Raw genomic sequence first — 20,672 nt, 5'->3', positions numbered from 1 at the left:
TTCCCGCACTCACAGCATCTATGGGAATAGGGTTATAGAGAGCTCCCCCAAATGAGCTGTGTGCATTGAGTCTGTATGGTGGTCCCCATGGCTTTGTACACACTCCACGTGGCACCATAACATCGCTCCGGATGTAGTTTGACATATATATAAAGACACATTATGGCCTTAAACTTTTTTTTTTTTTTTTTAAAGTCTCTGTATTTAGCCTGAACAACAGATCCTAACCCGAGGACCCTTTCCTGCACTTGTATATATTAGACAATTTCCTCAGCATGTGGCTCCCTTTTCCCTTCACAACTATGCTCTGGGTTTACTTGAACAAATCTGTGCCTCAGTTTCCAACATAGTGCATGGCGGAGACTCCCAGAGATCAGACCATACCAATCAATCTAAGGGTAGGTTCACACGCGGTATTTTGGTCAGAATTTTGAGGCCGTATCAGCCTCAAAATCCTGACCAAAAAGACGGCTCCCATTGATTTCAATGGGAACCGGTCAGTTCTTTTTTCCGGGAGCCGGAACAAACGGCAAAGAAAGCGACATGCTCATTCTTTCAGGCGGATTCGCCTTGCGACATCTGCCTGAAGACACTCCCGACTTGGCCCATTCATTAGGGCCCAATCCGGAGCGGAATGTGCGACCGGATACCGATGCACTGCATCGGCATCCAGTTGCGGCTACCTGTATTTTGGTCTGGAACCTTTTTTTTTTTTTTTTTTACAGGTTGTGTCTGGTATTGTTACTCAGCCTCATTGATTTGAATAGGGCCAGGCTGCAATACCAAATATGGACAAGTGTGGAGCTGTCTCAGTAAAAAGAATCAGTCCCTTTAATGCCGTATTACATTCTATAATGTAATTAACCCTTTATTAGACTCATAATGTAGTATCTTATAAGATATTTACAAAAACTAACAATAAAAAAGACAACAAAGAAAAGTTACGGGGAGAGTTTAGTGCACAGACAGAGCGGATAACCATGGATTCCCTTTAGATCCCCAGATCACAGGATGACATTCGCGACCCCGTAATGCCAAGCCAATCAAACTGAGGGCGAATACTGAGAACCTCTTGATCACTGCTGGAAGCTAGGCAATGCTACTTAGTGAATCTTGGTCGAAAAAGAGGCGTCTTAAAATATGGAACACAACCCTAGTGGTGTCAAAGCTGTTTGTTCTAGCTTGACTATCAATTATTGAAATCTCATGTCGGGCTGCCGTCTCGCGCCCCACCTCGGCTGCACCACACGCCTGCTACTAGTCACCTGACTGGTTCTTCTGCTGACTCTTAGTGGTAAACAGGAGGTAAAAAATTGATCTTTGCCCATGAATAATTTCTCGTTGGCCTTTCAACATCGCTTCTGATGTGTTCATCAACCCAACACAAAAGGGGCCGTTATTACAGCCCGTGCCGCAGCAGCAAACAACTCCCCTCGTGCTCCGTCCTCTTGACACGTCTCTAGCCTTTGTTTCTTCTGCCTCTAATCAGCGCACGCAAAGATACCGGCTGTAAAAATACATTACTTCTATCTTCATGCGCGCAAGCTTTTCCAGAGGAGAGAAGGCGAAAAAAGAAAAAAAAAAAAAAAGCAGAAAGTACAGCCAAATACATAAAAATGGATTACTTTCAGCTTCATCATACCTTCAGATCTGAAATTGCTTTCAACATTCATAAACTTCACTATCATTTCCCACAAATTCTGCCTTTGAAGCACCATTTCCCACCAATTCGGCTTTCCGAGCAATGTCGAGAAAAAAAAAAAAGTATGTATATATGAAATCCTTATTTTAAATAGATTTTCGTCTCGTACTTGGTAATGAAAAGACAATGATGATAATTTGCATTTTCCACTGTGATTCCTCCAAGTTCCAGGGTGGGATTAACGGAGACTGCTTTGTGTTAACCACTTCATATCCAGCTAATAATGGAAAGTTTTTATTTATTAATTTAATTTTTACACTTAAAGTGGAAATGTCATCATAGAAGAGTGAAAGGGTCCTAAAACCAAAGCTGGGGGTTCGGGTCTGATTAAATGATAAAGGAAACAGTATAAGGAAGAATGAAGCCCCCCCACCCCCTCACGTTTGTCTGTCAAAAGTTTTTTAATGGAGTCCTAAAAAGGGAGGAATCTCTCTTATTGGCTATGTGCAGTTCTTAGTTACCGTATATACTCGAGTATAAGCCGACCCGAATATAAGCCGAGGCCCACAAAAAAACTGGGAGAACTTATTGACTCGAGTATAAGCCTAGGGGGGAAATGCAGCAGCTAATGGAAAATTTCAAAAATTAAAATGGTTTTTGGGTGCAGTAGATGCTGGAGAAGGGGAGGGGGTGTTTTGGTTGTCTGTCTGCCCCTTCCCTGAGCTTGAGGACTGTTTCCCCCCCCCCACACACACACACACTTGGAATTCAGCCTGGCTGAATATAGGGTATCTGCAGTGCTGCCATTAACCCCTTCCTGACGGAACAGGAGCACTGCAGATCCCCTATATTCAGTAGACCGGGCACTGTCAGACACAGGGATACCTAATGTTTATGTGTTTCACAGTCATTTTCTACTTTTATATGTATTCTAGGGAAAGGAGGGATTTACAACTTTTAATTACTTTATTTATTTAAAGCTTCTTTTTTTTTTTTCACTATTTTATGGGAGATTCTATACATTACTATTGCGGCTGGTAATAGACCACCCCCTCCCCCCAAAAAAAATAAAAATAAAAATAATAATTTGCAGAAGATGGAAACCTGTTACGCCGAGTCCAGAGCCATGAGCGCCGGTGAGCGTTTTATGCTCTCTGCGGCGAAACAGTTTTGTTTTTTATTTAAACCGGACAAAGAGTACTGCATGTCCGACTCTGTGTCCGATTAAAAAAAAACTGTTTCGCCATGGAGATCATAAAATGCTCACCGGCGCTCACAGCCGGACACTTTTCAAACCCATTCAAATAAATGGGTTTGAAAGATGCCGGCAGGTTTCCGTCTCCGGTCCAGTTTTGTGCAGGAAACAGAAACCTGCAGAACGGACTCCCGGGCCCAGAAGTGAACAAGCCCTTAGTCAGAATCCTATCCACTTTGCAGTTTACATGACATGGAGCCCCCCAAAAAATGGCCGTGGGCATGTGCAATTGGCTCTGCCCGAGGCCGAATGGCAGAGCCGACTGCGCATGTATAGAAGTTTGACTCCGCTGGAACAAGATGGAGGTGGCGCTGGAGATTTCTCTCGCAGCATTGGGGACGCACCCAGCACTGCGAGAGAACTCATTTGCATACCGAAGAAAACCAGGATTTCTACCGAACAGCGGCGCAGAGAAGACATCTGAAGGTAGGAGAAGAATAGGCTTTCTTAAGACTATTCCTACATGTTAGTCAGAAAAAATAGCATTTTAATGATAGGATATATTTAAAGATGATTGTTCATGTCCTCGGGCACATGCGGTTTTATATACCGCTAGAAGGCAGAAAGTGCACAGAATTTAGCACACTGTCTGCTTTCCCATTACGTGCCCTGAGGCTGGAGATATCAGTGGCATTAGGGCTAGTTCACACGGGGCAAGAGGGGTCAGATTTTGGTGCCGAATTTGCCTCAAAATCTGCCCCCTCACAATAGAGGTCTATGTAGACCGCTAGCATTCAGGACCAAACCGCTAGCGGAAGAAAGAAGCAGGCTGCCCTTTCTTCAGGCGGATTCCGCGGATGATTCAGCCACTGCGTCTGTCTTGCGACAGTACCCTTTCATTTAGGCCTAAACCGGAGCAGAAAGCTGCGATGGGATGCCGTGCACTGCACTGGCAACCCCAACGCGACAGCCGTGACAGAATGTGCACACGACGAATCCCTGTGTGAACTAGCCCTTATAATGGCACCGATCTCTGCCCACTGTCAGAAGGACGTTCCTGACAGTCTAGCCGAGGACCCCCCCCCCCCCTTCCCCGACAGTACTCGTCCATAGATAAGTACTGGGGGACCTTCTTCACAGCTCAGTGTCATCGCTGGGCGGTATAGAATGCTCTCCCTGACAGTACAGGGCTAAGGACGAGTACTGTCAGGAGGGGCATTCCTCACAGCCCAGCTAGATTGTCAGGAACACCCTTCTGACAGTGGGCAGGACACATAACAGGAAAGCCAACAGTGCGCACAATGCAGCACAGTGTTGGCTTTCTAGTGGTATATAAAAGCGCATGTGCCTAAGGACATTAAAAGTTCTCTTTCAAGGGACTGCCCATCTCATTTTTATTGATGACCCTGGTTAGGTCATTGATAAGAAATCAGGGGAGGTCTGACGCCTGGTACCTAGCTGATCAGCTGTTTGAAGGGGCCGCAGCACTCATATGGGTACCTTGACATCTCCATCTCATGCTGCCTCTTTCACAGTGGCCATGTGATTGGAGCTGTGTCCCATTCACTACATGGGACAAACCATAGTTATATTGCAGGGTCACTATGATGCAGACAGTGTGCAATGTAAGCAGTGACAATGTCACCAAACTCTTAGGCACGCTGTGACCCCATTAAATAAGTCTCAAGTGTCAGGCCTCCACTAATCACCTACAGTATTTGATCAATAAAAATGAGTTGGACAACCCCTTTAAAACCTATAACGCCCCCATATGCATTTTTTTTTTATTGTATATCAAGGAACTAAACCCTAGACAACCATATAGCATCTCTAGAAAGGGTGGGATTGTGCTTATTATTTCATGGATTTCGCAGCCTATGTTAATCATGTCACAAGCCTGTTTTACGCTTGTACGTGGCTTAAAAGATATCACCAACGTGAGCCTCCTCCTTCTACACCACAAAATCCATGCATCAAGTACCTGATATTCCAAAGAAAACATTAAGATGACAGAGCGGCAGGTGCAGAGATAAGTGGTTTCATTTGCAGCGGCTCAGACAGCAAACACATCAACATTACTCAGCTCTTATGCAAGGTAAGCAGCGGAGAAACTAGGCAAGGCTGGTAAATGCACGGCCAGGTCATCATCTCTCCACCATTCAGCATATACCGAGGGCTCTGGAGGTCAGCACAGGAATAACAGTAATATATGCTACAGGATGATGAAATATACAGGCGCAGCTTTTGAATGATATACTGTACACCGGGTTTCTTATTATAGTCTTAAACCCAGGTGACATCTTAAGGGGGGAAATTTAACCACAGAATACATTAGCTGAATTTATGAGCCTTGGCCGCCACTGATCTTGTACAACTAATAGGTTGCTGCAGTCTATAGATCCTCTGAACGGAAAAACTGCAACATGTGAACATTGTCTTACTTCTTACCCCAATAGAAATGTTGTTTGGCAATACGGGACAGCTGCGACATGCATTCACATGAGTGGAATCTCACGTGATATTACGTTAAGGGTGAAGGGCAAACTTTTTATAGAGTTCCTACAGTTCAATCACTGCAAATATGCAATGTTACAAGCATCACCATGTGTATGTATTCACTGTACAAATACATTTAAGAGACCACGAGCGACCAAAGGCAAGGACAAACTCAGTTCCAAAATGACCATTACAAATGCGACAGAAAAATTATTGCGAGTCTGAGCCTCCATGTTGCGGAAACGCAGATTTTTCTGCCTTTTTTTGTGCCAAAACCATCAGAGCTGTGACAGACGGCAAAGAAAAACAAAACAGGTAAGGCCCAGTTCACATCTGAGTTCGGGTTTCCATTTGGGAAAAGTGTGCTTGGAGATACCCTGAACGGAAACCTAATCTGCATAAAAAAGCGGTTACCTAAGGAAACCCATGGACCCCATAGACTATAATGGGGTCCGTGTGGTTTCTGCATGAAAAATGCAGAGAAAAGTGCTGCTTGCATATGTCATGTGGATTGGTGAACGGAATGACCCGGAAGCGGAAGTGAACTGGGCCTTAAACAGGCCTGCCTGATATCAGATTGACCTGGGCCATGCTGCTTTATATCTTAGTACCAGATCAGCTGGGCAGGTATGGAATAACAATAGAAAGATATTTTAATAAGTTTCCTTCATGGAAAGCGACAATACTGCTCAAACGCCACCTTTTGGACGGTAGTTCCCCATCCTATTTCAGAAACAGAGATGACATGATCTAGGATTAAACCAAACCAAAATGTCTCCTCCATCAGAAGACAGCTATTTCAGGGGTTACAGGTCCTAATCTGTTCTGGATACAGGGGTGAGAGGTCATAAACATAGGTTATATGTTTGTCAGCAAATATATAATACACAAGAAGAAAGAATAAAAAAATCTCACAAGCACTTCTGACATACAAGGCACCAGTATAACAATACAGTGAGCAACAGGCAAAAAAAAGCCACAAAAAACTAGGAGTTACGGAAACAGTGTAGCACAGTTTCAGTAGTTACATATACAGTGTAGCACAGCTGCATATCCCCTGACCACCTCAGGGAGGGGGACATAGGGCAGTTCTCATCTGAGTCATGAAAGACGAAGATTCAAATAGCCCTTTAATTTGCTGCAATCCACTTATTCACCCAAACACACAAGAGGGAGCACCATTCAGGAGCACAAAAAGGATAAATCCTACTAATATTATAAATGTGAAAGTTTGTGTGTTTGGATGTTTGTCTTCAATCACGCAAAAATGGCTGAATGGATTTGAATGAAATTTGGCACACAGTTTTTATCCCGGTAAATGACATGGCTTCACGACTGTTATGAATTTATGTTCACATACTATATTACACTGCTCCTGCAGCAGCCTTATCTAAGGTTCTGAGAAAGCCAGGTCTGTTACCTATCTCTCTGTGTAAACACTCGCTAACCCTCAGTCCATTCTGTACATGCATTTGCATATTATCTGATCTGCTCCAGGCAACATGATGACACACTGGATGGCCAGCTTGACACCTGCTGAAAAAGTAAAAAGTAGCCTGTTTTAATCGCGGTTACAAACTATCTATGTGCAAAATTTCATTCAAATCCGTTCAGCCGTTTTTGCGTGATTGAGGAACAAACGTCCAAACACACAAACTTTCACATTTATAATATTAGTAGGATAGGATATTTTGACTACACTCACCGGCCACTTTATTAGGTACACCTGTCCAACTGCTCGTTAACACTTAATTTCTAATCAGCCAATCACATGGCGGCAACTCAGTGCATTTAGGCATGTAGACATGGTCAAGACAATCTCCTGCAGTTCAAACCGAGCATCAGTATGGGGAAGAAAGGTGATTTGAGTGCCTTTGAACGTGGCATGGTTGTTGGTGCCAGAAGGGCTGGTCTGAGTATTTCAGAAACTGCTGATCTACTGGGATTTTCACGCACAACCATCTCTAGGGTTTACAGAGAATGATCCGAAAAAGAAAAAACATCCAGTGAGCGGCAGTTCTGTGGGCGGAAATGCGTTGTTGATGCCAGAGGTCAGAGGAGAATGGCCAGAATGGTTCGAGCTGATAGAAAGGCAACAGTGACTCAAATAGCCACCCGTTACAACCAAGGTAGCCAGAAGAGCATCTCTGAACGCACAGTACGTCGAACTTTGAGGCAGATGGGCTACAGCAGCAGAAGACCACACCGGGTGCCACTCCTTTCAGCTAAGAAAAGGAAACTGAGGCTACAATTTGCACAAGCTCATCGAAATTGGACAATTGAAGATTGGAAAAACGTTGCCTGGTCTGATGAGTCTCGATTTCTGCTGCGACATTCGGATGGTAGGGTCAGAATTTGGCGTCAACAACATGAAAGCATGGATCCATCCTGCCTTGTATCAACGGTTCAGGCTGGTGGTGGTGGTGTCATGGTGTGGGGAATATTTTCTTGGCACTCTTTGGGCCCCTTGGTACCAATTGAGCATCGTTGCAACGCCAAAGCCTACCTGAGTATTGTTGCTGACCATGTCCATCCCTTTATGACCACAATGTACCCAACATCTGATGGCTACTTTCAGCAGGATAATGCGCCATGTCATAAAGCTGGAATCAGCTCAGACTGGTTTCTTGAACATGACAATGAGTTCACTGTACTCCAATGGCCTCCACAGTCACCAGATCTCAACCCAATAGAGCATCTTTGGGATGTGGTGGAACGGGAGATTCGCATCATGGAAGCACCTTGTTGAATCTATGCCACGAAGAATTGAGGCAGTTCTGAAGGCAAAAGGGGGTCCAACCCGTTACTAGCATGGTGTACCTAATAAAGTGGCCGGTGAGTGTATGTTACTTGTACTCAACTTGAGTTACAACCTGTATTATACCCCGGAGCTGCATTCACAATTCTGCTGGTTGCTACTGGATTTAGACAACAAGCTTGCAGAATTGCTATAATGCAAAGTGATAGTCACCATGTACTAAAGCAAAAATTCAGGTAGGGAAATATCCTTTATATCAAGGCTAGCAAAGCCCAGAATGAAGCCCATGTGAGAATGGAACTTGGTGAATTAAAGATTATCAATTAACATAAATCTCTAACTTTTATCATTATCTTTTCCTAGGTCCAACATTGTATGTGGCTTCATTTCTTAATATACCCCTTTAATAAATCTTTCTATTTCAACTTTAAAATTTTCAACAAGCAAGCAATAACATGACTAAGAACATATTCCCTTAACCTCTTCCTGAAGGAGCAATTTTCCATTTTTGCCTTCCCAAAACCATAACTTTTTTTTTCCATTCAGAGAGCCATAATAGGGTTTGTGTTTTTTTTTTTTTTAGGAGAAATTGCATTTTCTGACATTACAATTTAATATTCATAACATAATGGGAAGCTGGAAAAATATGAATGGAGAGGAGTTAGAGAGAAAAAAAAGTGCGAATATGGGTTTTGTTTTTACTGCATTCACAAGGAAGTTAAAAAGACCAGCTACGGTATCTATATTTTGCAGGTCAGGTTAGTTTTACACCAGCACTTGAACTACGTTCTGTGTTTCCATCCCCGAACCCGCTTAAAAAATGTGGAGAGAAAACTGCAATAATTAGACTGCTTATACCAGAGGCTACAATTCTTGGAAGGTTAGGGGTATTGGTGGAAAGTGTTGCATTTCACCATAGTATCTAAGGGGTTAGGCCACATTCACACTACAGCTGTCAGTTTCGCACCGTCGTGACTGGCACATTCAGGCGCTCAATGCAACTTAAATGACGATCATGCACTGAGTTCTATGCACATGGATGAGTTCGCTCCTGAGGCCCGCACACAAACTGTTCTCCACGCATGGGATTCAGTGTGAACGGGTCCTCAGATGATGTGGCTTCTTTACTATGGCACCCCTTACGTTTAAGTTCCTCTTAATACTCCATGTGACTATAGCTCACACATGTCTGGCCACAGTTGCAATCACTTCCATAGGCTGCTCCAATGAATGGAGAGCTGGCCATACACGTGCAACGGCATTCCACTGACACAGACTATTCGGGTTCCCAATCTCTTGATAACTGGGGGTCGCAGCAGTCGGTACCCCAGTGATCAAACACGTATTCCTTATCTTTTGCATATGGGATAGCTGTGAATTGTAGTGCAACCCTTTATATCTTTATAGCAGTTGGAACTTGTATTCAAGGATAGACATTCATCTTAAAAGGAATATGGATTAAGTGTCTGAACAGAGGGAGGTCAAGGGTCCCGAGTCCCACAACCATGTGAGTAAGGCCTTGTCACTCCACTGAATTCTATATATCTGTCAGAGATAGCTAAGCACTGTACCCAGGCTTCTCTTCAGCAATTCCGTAGAGATCAGTGGAGCGGCATCACGTACGTGCAACCAATACTTCACTCAAACCCTAATGTACTTGTAGGGTTATCATCAATAGTTGACCCTACAATCGGACACTTATATCCTATTCTGTGTATGATGATGTTATGTTCAATTCACTGCATGACCCATTTAATGGTGAAGCCAAAGAATCAAGATGGTCCACTACTCTCCTTAAAATGGTTACTTCACTCTCCATAGTTCATGCATACTATACCCAGCAGTACATACAAGTTAGCCCATAATAAGAATGCATAGTAAGTCGTCTTCTTCCTTAAGAACTCCCCGACAAAAAATTTCAAGGCTGGCAGAACTTCGGTTATTGAATGGTGGAGATGGTCAATGGGGATTTACAACTGTGACTGCCCAGGAGCATATCAAGTAGACTTCAAAAAGTATATATTCACATAATCTAAGGACCCATCGCTTACTCTCTGTATTCCAGAGTTGAAATACAATACGAGGAAGGGCGCACGTCTGAAACTCAGGCCCACAGGGTACATCTGGCAGAGGTACAGCTCCTATCCTCTCATCACCTTACCATGTTTTATTCATTTTGACTTATTTTGTTCTGTCACAGTGAAAGACTCCTCTTTATGTTGACCTCAGTACTTTTCACGTTAAATTACAACCTATTGATATTCCTGGCTCAATTTGCTGAGATATTATATCAACAGCTGTCAAGGCTCAAGCCAAACGTATGTATTTCTTAAAAAAAAAAGGAGGATGGCAAAAATATATTAGTCAATATGAGACAAGCTGGAAGATGCAGCGCTGCAACAAAGTATGGGAGGGCGCGTTCTGCCTTCGTTTGCATTATTTGCCCTGGTTATGATGTATAGAACATCGCTTTTGTCTTGACCTTCCAACGTGCTCCTTGTCAATTCCCTTTATGTCTCCAAATGCATAGATTGGCAACAAGAATAGCTTTATTTATAGCCACTGAAAGAGACAGGGCGATGCTGGGAAATTGTCCATAGAGACAAGTTGTGAAAAAAAAGGGAGAGAAGGAGAAGAAGATATGGAGCGGACGGGTAATTATTCCTTCTCTTCTTGACAAGTGATGTACATATTTCTTTAGTAAATTTTCCACGCCGACAATCGCCAAATTAATAGGATTAACCATATACAGCGACCGACAGGCAGACAACAAACGGATAATTATAAATAATAATAATGCGCCATTATCTATTCTGAACAGGTGCTTTAAAAGGAAATTGCATTTACATTGGATAAACACTGATAATCCTTATTACCATTATTTATCCACGGATTAAGTATCTACTGGCGTATTCATCTGACGCCTGAACAGAATCAGAGTGGGTGGTTATGGCGGGACATCTCTGCTTTACACAATGTGTATACATATGCTCCATTAATACATATGGTTATGATATACGTGGTAACAGTCTTATCTCGCCCATGCCTTGCCTAGACAACAAGGTGATTCCTTTAGGCATTATGTAAAGCTTAAAGAAGGGTTTTACACTAAATACATTGATGACCTATCCTAAGGTTAGGTCAAGGCCGGGGGGGTGTCAAGAACCAAATCAGGACCAATCATTGGGATATCCAATAACAAAAAAGGGATTATAGAAAGCGGACAAGCCATTCTAGGAGAGACGTGGGCTTGACGCTTGCTAAACCACTTGATCAGATGAACGGGTTGAGATGAGCCCTAAATGGCCAGCAAAAAACTAAATACACAGTCCAGTATTAATGTGACCACCGCCTACTTTTTACGTCAAGTTTAAATAACCAATCGCAGAAGGCACGTGTCATCAGCCATCTGGGTGCACTCATCATTGTGGAAGGCACGATGGATCAACACAAGTCTGCATCTATCCTTGCGGACCATGTTCACCCCTACATGCAAATTGTTTATCCTCAGGATGATGGCCTCTACCAGCAGGACAATGTGACGTGTCATAAAGTTCGCAGTGTACGTGCGTGGTTCGAGGAGCACCAGGATGAGTTTACCGTACTCCCTTGGCAAGCAAATTCCCCGGACTTGAACCCAATCGAGAATCTGTGGGACCACCTCGATTAGGTTGTTCGCGGCATGGATGCTCAACCACATAACCTAGCGCAGCTGGTCACGGCACTGGAGTCGGCATGGCTCAACATCCCAGTGAACATCATCACAACATCCCCCTCTCTTCGTGCATGTCTCGCAGCGGTCCGCTCTGCGAAGGGTGGATTTTGACAGGTGTTCACATTAATGTGACTGGACTCTGTATGATACAAGCAAACAACATGGACCTCCACCACAGCCACATACATACTGATAGGCTTTCAGTGGTAATACGCTTTACTTTTTTCTTTTTTTTTTAATATATCTCTTAAAGGGATTGTCTGACACAATATATATTCTTTTTTTTTCCCCCGGGAAAGGGCAACAAGTCTTGAGCATAGGCTGTGTCTGGCATTGCAATTCAGTCTCATAGTAGCAGACACCTATGTATGGAGCAGCGGACACGGCCTATGGACAAGTGATGATGCTGTTCACCAATATAAAAAACGTTAAATCCTTATTTCTGAAAACTCCTTTAGGCTAAGTTCACACCTGCCCATGGTCTCCATTCCACTTAGAAAATGCGGGGAGAAAAATCCTACTAGCAGGACCCAAATAATGGGAACCGGAACGCAGGTGTGAACCTAGTGTAAGGCCCCACATAGTGTCCTGCAGCGAAAGAGCAAAGCGGAAAAAATCACGGTGGCAACGCATCGCGGTTTTTCCCACAGCGCTTTTCACTGGAAACCTCTGCGGACTTTCTGTTTCAATTATACGTATAGGGAAACCTCCAGCATTTCTGTAATCATAATTGACGTGGCGATTTCCAAAAGCATTGCACTTTTGGAAATAGCAGCATGTCCAGAGTGCGTATTTTCTCACACCGTGGGGATAGGATTCACCACTATCCCGTCCACTACACAGTGACTGTAAAATGATCAGTTTTTTTTTTTTTTTTTGCACCATTCATGCCATGTGGGGCCCCAGCCTTAAAGGGATTAAGCCATGAAAAGTATAGGATAAGTGGACCCTTATTGGGTTTAAAACTGAAAGGGCAAGAGAGATATCAAAAGAATACAAAAACCTATTGAAGTTCTCTGCAAGTGAATTTTGTAACCATTTCCAATCTGTTTTGTGACATGCCGGTCACTGAGAGCTGTTTACAATGTCCAAACTCCTTTAGCTTTAGAATTAGCAGAGGCTCTGATCTCATGGGACGCACCAAACTAGTAAGACAGAAGCAAAGAGAACCTGCAGTCCTGGAGTTCCCTAAGCAGCATATCACATTATACAGATGTGCAGCTTTCATCACTCCATATAAACCTGCCATCATATGATGCCATCAGGCTCCATACATAGGAGAGGCGCCCTCATCTATGGGCTGACGTCACAACATCTCTGGCATGGTCATGTATTGATTGACATGTGAAGCACATTCTGTTGCAGGAGAAGTTTGCACCTTTCCGCCAACAACAAGGTCACAAGCCTGAACAACAAGGTGACACCACAGTGCGAGCTCCCACCGAGCTGTAGGCAGGTTGAGTGTCTGTCATTAAAATGCATTACCCGTTTTATGGTTTCATAGATCTAAAGGAAGGTAAATTACAGGCAGCGTATAGCGGAAAACGTATGGAAAGTCTGGGCTGCAGGAGACAATGATGAAAACTGACGCCTGTCACAGGAGACCAGGAACGTGTATATAACAGATAAGGAGCCTCAATAACACCTGAGATAGAGTCTTAAAGGGCACCAGGCACAGTTTTAAAAATATAAATTCAATGGTACAAGTGAATACATTTAATATTTTATTAGGTAAAACTGGAACCTTCCAGGTCCGTGTAGATCCCCACTTGGTAAATATCCTTAGTCCCTCCAAAAAGCCCATTTAAAAGAAAACCGTAAACAGGGAAGAGGGAGAAGGGGGGATGCAGCTGCAGTACATCTTCCTTGGTATGACTGTAGACTGCAGGATGTAAAAAAAAAAAAAAGGAGGTGGGGCATAGGGGAATAATCTTATCAGCTCATAGCACAGCACTCAGCAAGCTTAGAGAGAAAGCATTCAATTACAAAAACACAGTAGGAAAAAGCAAAAAAAAAAAAAAAAAAAGTGTCTGTCCTAGAGGTATACATAGAAAATAAAATGGGGCAATTTTAATTTGGGCTGTGAGTCTGCTACCATTGTCTAGACGCCACAAGATACATTTACAGCAGGACCGAAATAGTCAAAATTCAGCTGAATTAATTGATATGAATTTGCTCACTTCGATAATTTTAATAATTTTGCATCCATGTCATCATGTGTCGCACTGCCATTGGCCAAAGGATCTGTCACTAACCCTATGCTATCCAATCATGGCTGCCAATATGTGAGTAACAAAGCCCAAATTTAGTGGCATAAAAAAATGGGGAGAGGGAGATAAATAAAAAAAGTGATGTCAAATATTTGCTCAATCATAATCAAGGTAAAATATTCAATTAATGGTAATTTTTAATTGGGTCATAATCACCCAGCCCCAACTTACAGGCTGCGTTTAAGTCCAGGTTTTTAGCTATAAACGGCCTTGTTCAGACCTTAAAAAGGATTTTTCACGTCCTCTAACATGTGCCATGTTACATATGCACTGCCAGAGATATCGGTAATGTTAGATTTGGTACCAATATCACAGCTCAGCGTCATCACTGGACACTGAGGAATGCCCCTTTCACATTACAGGTTGTGACGTCACAGGCCTTCCTCACCACCCAGCGATGATGCTGAGCTGTGCAGATATCAGTACCAAACTAATAGCATTAATATCTCTAAAACCAGAGCACCTACCTGCAAATTGAGTGTCCAGCATTGCATGTTAGAAGACATGAAAGGTCCCCTTTAAACCTGACTGAGGTGGGTTGTCAGGCATGGGGCATCCAGAAACCTCTAGTGCAGGGGTAGGGAACCTTGGCTCTCCAGCTGCTGTGAAACTACAACTCCCAGCATGCTCCATTCACTTCCATGGGAGTTCCAAGAACCTCAGAGCAAGTATGCAAGCTGGGAGTTGTAGTTTTGCAACAGCTGGAGAGCAGAAGGTTCCCTACCCCTGCGGTCTAGTGACACTAATATTTAACATCACCATGTTTAGTCAATTGCACTGCAGAGTGCCAAGTCTGCTGATGAGCTTTATATGGCTTATGGGATAGAGCTCAGGGAATACTACCAGTCTCAAAGGAGTCCTATGATCATGTGTAGTAGGAGACAGGCTGGGTGATACAGGGTATGGGCCTTTAAGGAGACTGAATTCCTTTTAATATGCACCTGCAGAGCACCTTATTGAAAGATAATGATGTTCTGCAGCAACTGAGGGTTGTATTCTGAGGCTGTCCAGGACATAGTATTGTCCCAGTGTTTCTGCAGAATCAATCCCTTTTGCAGGAAGCCATGAGATAAGCGGTGTATACTTAGAGACATTCATGTTTATCACATACAGTCCATTGTTATATTACACTGAATGATGACGGGTGCAGACACAGAACATGCTATGTTAGCGCCCGTCATTCTGATCCTATAATGGGAATTCTCAGTTTTGGACAGCATTATTTGTTATTCACATCTTCAGCAGACTTTGGACCCTGTAGATACGAATAAAAATTATATTTGATGGCAGGAAAATAATGTATAGGTGACTATGGGGATGAAGAGTCAGCCATCTAAATCCACGCAAGAGACTCAGTCACTGCGGGCAACATAGAGACTGAGAAGGATAACCAGCACCTCCTCAAGTCAGCACATTATTCATTTATTTAATACAACATAACCGCAGGGGGTGTCCTGTATACATTAGGATTTTCCTACAACTTTGTAGGGACGGAAAGGGATTCTGTCAGCAGGAAAAGCAGAAAATCAGTTTAATAAGGAATTCAAGAATTCTGTCGCCCATTTCGCTGGAAAAATACAGAGAGAAAAGTCCTGGAATCTGGACTTCTCTGTCTGCATTTTTTGGGCAGAAATCCTGCTGAACCCTTTACAGTCTATGGGGTCCAGGTGTAACCGATTTTTAAGTGGATTGGGTTTCCGTTTTTGAGGTCCCGAATCAAAGCCAAAGAACAGAAGCCCAGACACTAGTGCGAATCTAGCGTTATTTGCATAAGAGTAAAGCACTGATAGTCATGAAAATGAATAAGACAGACATTTTTGGAAAGTGTAGAAACAGCGGGGGAGGGGAGGGACAGTCGCCAGAGAGACAAGGGGGGGGGGGGGGGCGGGCAGAGGAGGCACAGTCACCAGAGAGACAAGGGGGGCACAGAGGAGGCACAGTCACCACAGGGATGAAGGGGGGGGGGGGGGGGGGGGAGCACAGAGGAGGCACAGTCACCACAAAGATATGTGGGGGCACAGTCACCAGAGTGTCAAGAGGGGAGGCACAGTCACCAGATGAGAGAGTCACCAGAGAGATGAGGGGGAGGCACAGAGGACGCACAGTCAGCAGAGAGACGAGAGGGGGCGCAAGAGAGAATTGGTGGAAAAATAGCCTGCTAAAGAAAGCACAAGAGGGAATGCAAATTTGGGGAATAGGGAGCGCATACAGGAAAAGCAGAAGCAACAAGTACTGAGGCTCTGGAGTGTAAAGGTTTAGGATCACCGAAAAGTAGAAAGAAGAAAAAAGGTAAAGCTTCGCCAATAGGGGGCGCTGTTTTGTTGGCACTGGCGATGCCTCAATGTGACCCGCAGCCTCATGTGTCCCCTCGTGTCCTGGCACTTTCTACAGACACGTTCTCACTACCATTAGCAGTGCACATGCCCGGGTCTGACAGCAGCCGCCACTTGGAGTCACCCAGGTGACAGCTCCGGGGGTCACGCCACAATGCCGGCTACTACCGCCCCGCACACACATGCTCCCCCCGATCTTTCCCAGCACAGGCGCCAGGACAGCCCGCCACACTGTAGCCTACACCCCCGGCCATAAGCTCACCTCCCTGCGGACGTTTAATAGCGCGTAATAATCATCGTTATCTACTTCTTCCTCCATAAAGGCCGCCGCCATCTTCACAACCTTTCACCTTGACCGACAAGAACAGCGGGAACATAGAGGTGCCGGGAGAGAGGAGGCGCCGCACACTGACACCTGCAGGACTGGGGAGGCACTGCAACTGGCAATTAGACTTCAGCTGCTGGACAGCTCTCACTTGCTTCATTTACTTACTGCCTCAAAGACTAAACCCAGACTGCAGCATCTCCTCCATGTCACCATGTGCATATTATCTAGTCAATAATATGCAAAAACATTCATGGCATAAACCTAGGACCCCCACATGGTCAGGCTGAAAAAGGATGATTTTATAGGAAAAAGTAGGCATCTGCCTAGGGCACCATTACATGGAGGGACAAGTTTATCGATTCAGCTAAAAAAAAAAAAAAAAACTTTGCCATTAAATATCTTTTGTAACCAGCTGGACATTGTGTCTGCACTGACAGATGGTGCCTGTGGTCAGCCATTGATTCTAATGTGATGACCTCCTCATGAAGCACCGGTAATAATTTAGTGGACAGTGGGCCATACATGGAGATATTGGGGACGTTGTGTCCAAAAAAAAAATAAGACAAAAATAAAAATGATGTGTTACTAGAGAAGTCAGAGGTACAGGATGCAGACAGAAGCATTGGGTCAATGGGATTGAGCTTGGGGAGCAGAGACAAGCAGTGAGGAGGGTAACACTGGGGTATGGACAGGAGAAACAGAAGGTGCTGGGCACTAAATGGGTGAAAAGAGTGAATTAATAGCAATTTCACCATTGTTATTTGCAAATTATTTTTGCCGGATTCTGTAAGCAAAGTATAGCTTTCTCAAAAATGGCAAATTGATATGGTCCAGCCGGGGAAGTTTACTGGATTTTCTTGTGTGGTTCTCAGAGGGGGGAATATTATTGTGGTGGGTCTTTAATGTGGAAGTGAGCCATATTGAGGGGTAACCTGTATAATATGAGGGGTTAGCTCCACACAGTATAATGCCCCCCACACTCTATATTGTCCCCTAAGTGAACCAAAACAGTGTAATATCCCCAAGACTTACACAGTATAGTACTTTCAGGTCTCATACAGTATAGTGCCCATGTTCAATGTATCCTCAGCCCACACAATATGAACCTGAGGAGACAACGATGAGTACGGCTCTCAATACTCACCACAGTTAGGATTTCCCCTTCCTCTCTGGTCCTGGCACCTACATCAGGGCACCACTGGCTTTTCAGACCCCGCTGATAACTAGTGAACGCTGCCATCACTACTGGTACAGCCCAGCATATCTATATGGCACCCTGTCAGGGAATGTCCTGAGGAGGCCACTTGTTTAATGACCACGTATGACCATTTGTGGCCCTAGTACAAGACTTCTGTCATTAAAAGGGTATTCCATCCACAAGATACCTCCAATCCAAAAGATGGCATACTAGCTGATCATTGATGGTCTCACAATTGAGACCATCACTGATCACAACAACTGGGTGGTATTAAGAGGTGGAATGGAACCATTTCAATGGAACCTCTTGGCTGTTTCCCACAATCCCACTGAAATGAATCAAGGAGGGGCACGCATTCATGGCCACTACCTCTGCTCCAATTGGAGAGCAAAACAATCCAGTTCTCATGATTAGTGGGGGATCCAGTGGTCAGACCCCCACCCATCAGCAGTTACGGATCTTTACAGGTCTCTGCTTGCTGTCATGTATTAAAAGACTTCACTGTTTATTTCCAGTGCGGGTCACATAATAGATATAGAGGGGCACTGCTCATTACCTGGCACAGCGCCTATCCTATTTAATCACAGTATGGGATATGGTTGGACCTATTAGGTACCATTGTTGATTCCTTAATCCCAGTATAGAAGGTGCTGGTACTTCCACTTTGTACAATTTGGCTGGTAAATATGGGGGTGCTTCAATCCTTTTTACGTCTGTGAGATAAAATGTATCTCTCCCGTTCCTAATGGTCTTATCAGACAAAATGCTGCGCCCAACAAGGAGGTTGCCTAAGGTAAAGCTCTGAGTCCTTGCCTAATATTTGGTGACCTCCTCAGTTTATCCAATACAGTACACCCATACAGGATCAATACACTATGGATTTGCCACCATGGATATGCATGCCTCAGATCTGCAGCATTTTACAGTACTAGCAAAGTGGCGGACATTGTATGAAATCTCATTCACACACTGCAAAAAACCCTACAATATGAATTGACCTATTATCAATATCCAGGACGTACTCAATGCAAGTTTACTGCAAATTCTACTGCAAAATTTTATTGGGGCAGATTTACTAATGAAAATGCACCAGAATTCTGGCATAATTTGTGGCAAAAATCTGGCTTATATGTTTTATATATGAAGTGGTCTGGGCATTTTCTGCACTTTGTCCAACAAGTGGGAGGGGTTTATAAGAAAAAAGGGGAACGGTTGCAAATGGGTTGGGGTTTTTGTTCGCACATTTTCTTCTTGGAAACTAAAGTTAGGTTCACATCTGCATCGGTTCTCCGTCATTCGGTGAACCAAACCATGGAAATGCAGACCATTAAAATATTGAGTACCCATGGACACCGGCGGACCTCTCTGACTATAACAGTGCCTGTTATTTTCATACTGAAAGCAGCATGCATGACTTTTCGCTCTGCCGATTTCTGGTGGTTTCTGCAACAGAGACTCCGACGCAAATATGAACTTAGCCTAAGAAAACTAATAAGTGGTATAAGGTTAGACTAGACAGGATACAAATGATTGCAATCCTGCATTAGGCACTGTGATAAGTCTGACATAGTTTAAGGGCTCTTTCACATGAACAGTTTTTCTGTCTCAGTCCGAGAAAAAAACACAAGTCCATTATAGTGAATGGATTTTTTTTACATACATTGAGAAAAAATCCATGCACTATTTTTACTCTCTTTTCTCCACTCATCTCGGCCATTCAGGTCTACGGGTCCATGAAGAAAGAACAGACTGCACACCAACACCATCAATGTGCTGTCCGTCCATTTGTCACATATTTATTTTTAGGTGATCCTACTAATATTATAAAGGTGAAAGTATTTGTATTTGGATGTTTGTGTGTTTGGATGTTTGTTCCTCAATCACACCTGCACGGGCAAACGGATTTGTCTGAAAATGTGCACATACATACCTTGGGTCCCGGATTGAACGATAGGCTACATGGAATTCCCATACACCACCGCAATTCACTCCTGGGCCCGCTGCTTCTCACAATTCAATTCGCTGCAGGACCTGGCACGCTGTAGGACCTGGAATGACGTCATCCCAGCCCTTTCAGCAGCTCACCTTATTGGGTGCAGCTTCTCTATTTGTTTTTTTTCTTCCCTAGTCTAAGTCACTACATTCTGAAACTTCTAGGTTCATACCTATGCTTCAGTTTCCAATCTTTGGATCTGCTTGGGGATCCCAAAAATGGAAACACAATCCTCTTAAGGCTTTGCAGCTTTTTTGTTGCAGATTTTGCTTCAGTTTTTGTAGCCATTCTTGGCTTTGGCTTAAAAAACCATAACAAAATCTGCAACAAAAAAAGCTGTGGGGTGTTAGCCTAAAAGTGGTTACCCATGTAAACCTGTGGGCACTATTCCGGGTTTCCACCAGAAAAATGCAGAGACAAAAGATCTGCTTACAGAACTTTTCCCTCTATATATTTCAAGCAGAATGGGGACACAGAGTCCCCAAGCGTTCACCGAGTGCAGATGTGAACCCAGCCGTAGACAGTATTAGTAAATATTCCCCACTTTCTGTATAGATGGGCATAAATGCTGCAGTTTTCCTACACCCTGAGTTGTTTAGCCAACAGCTATTTCGTCCATTTCCACCATACCACTCAGCGCGGCCAAGCATGCAATGGGGAGAGTGAGTCGCTGTCATATGCCTCGGGTGGTATCTTATCTGCTGGGGAACAAAAGGCTGGGCTGGAACATGCCCAATCCTTCTT

The 20,672-nt window shown here is 43.8% G+C and overlaps 1 protein-coding gene across 1 annotated transcript in view; it reads right to left on the bottom strand.

Moving 5' to 3' along the window:
- Positions 1-16,754, bottom strand: part of DNAJC11 (DnaJ heat shock protein family (Hsp40) member C11) — a 107,679-nt gene extending 90,925 nt beyond the window's left edge. The window contains exon 1 of the mRNA XM_075279939.1: positions 16,672-16,754. Within this exon, the coding sequence (XP_075136040.1) occupies positions 16,672-16,743 (72 nt within the window). The 5' untranslated portion in view covers positions 16,744-16,754. The remainder of the gene's footprint in view (positions 1-16,671) is intronic.
- Positions 16,755-20,672: the final 3,918 nt, after the last annotated feature.

Source organism: Leptodactylus fuscus, chromosome 6, assembly GCF_031893055.1.
Source record: "Leptodactylus fuscus isolate aLepFus1 chromosome 6, aLepFus1.hap2, whole genome shotgun sequence".
NCBI lineage: Eukaryota > Metazoa > Chordata > Amphibia > Anura > Leptodactylidae > Leptodactylus > Leptodactylus fuscus.
The sequence above is the reverse complement of the archived record's forward strand: the minus strand, read 5'-3'. Positions and strand labels throughout refer to the sequence as shown.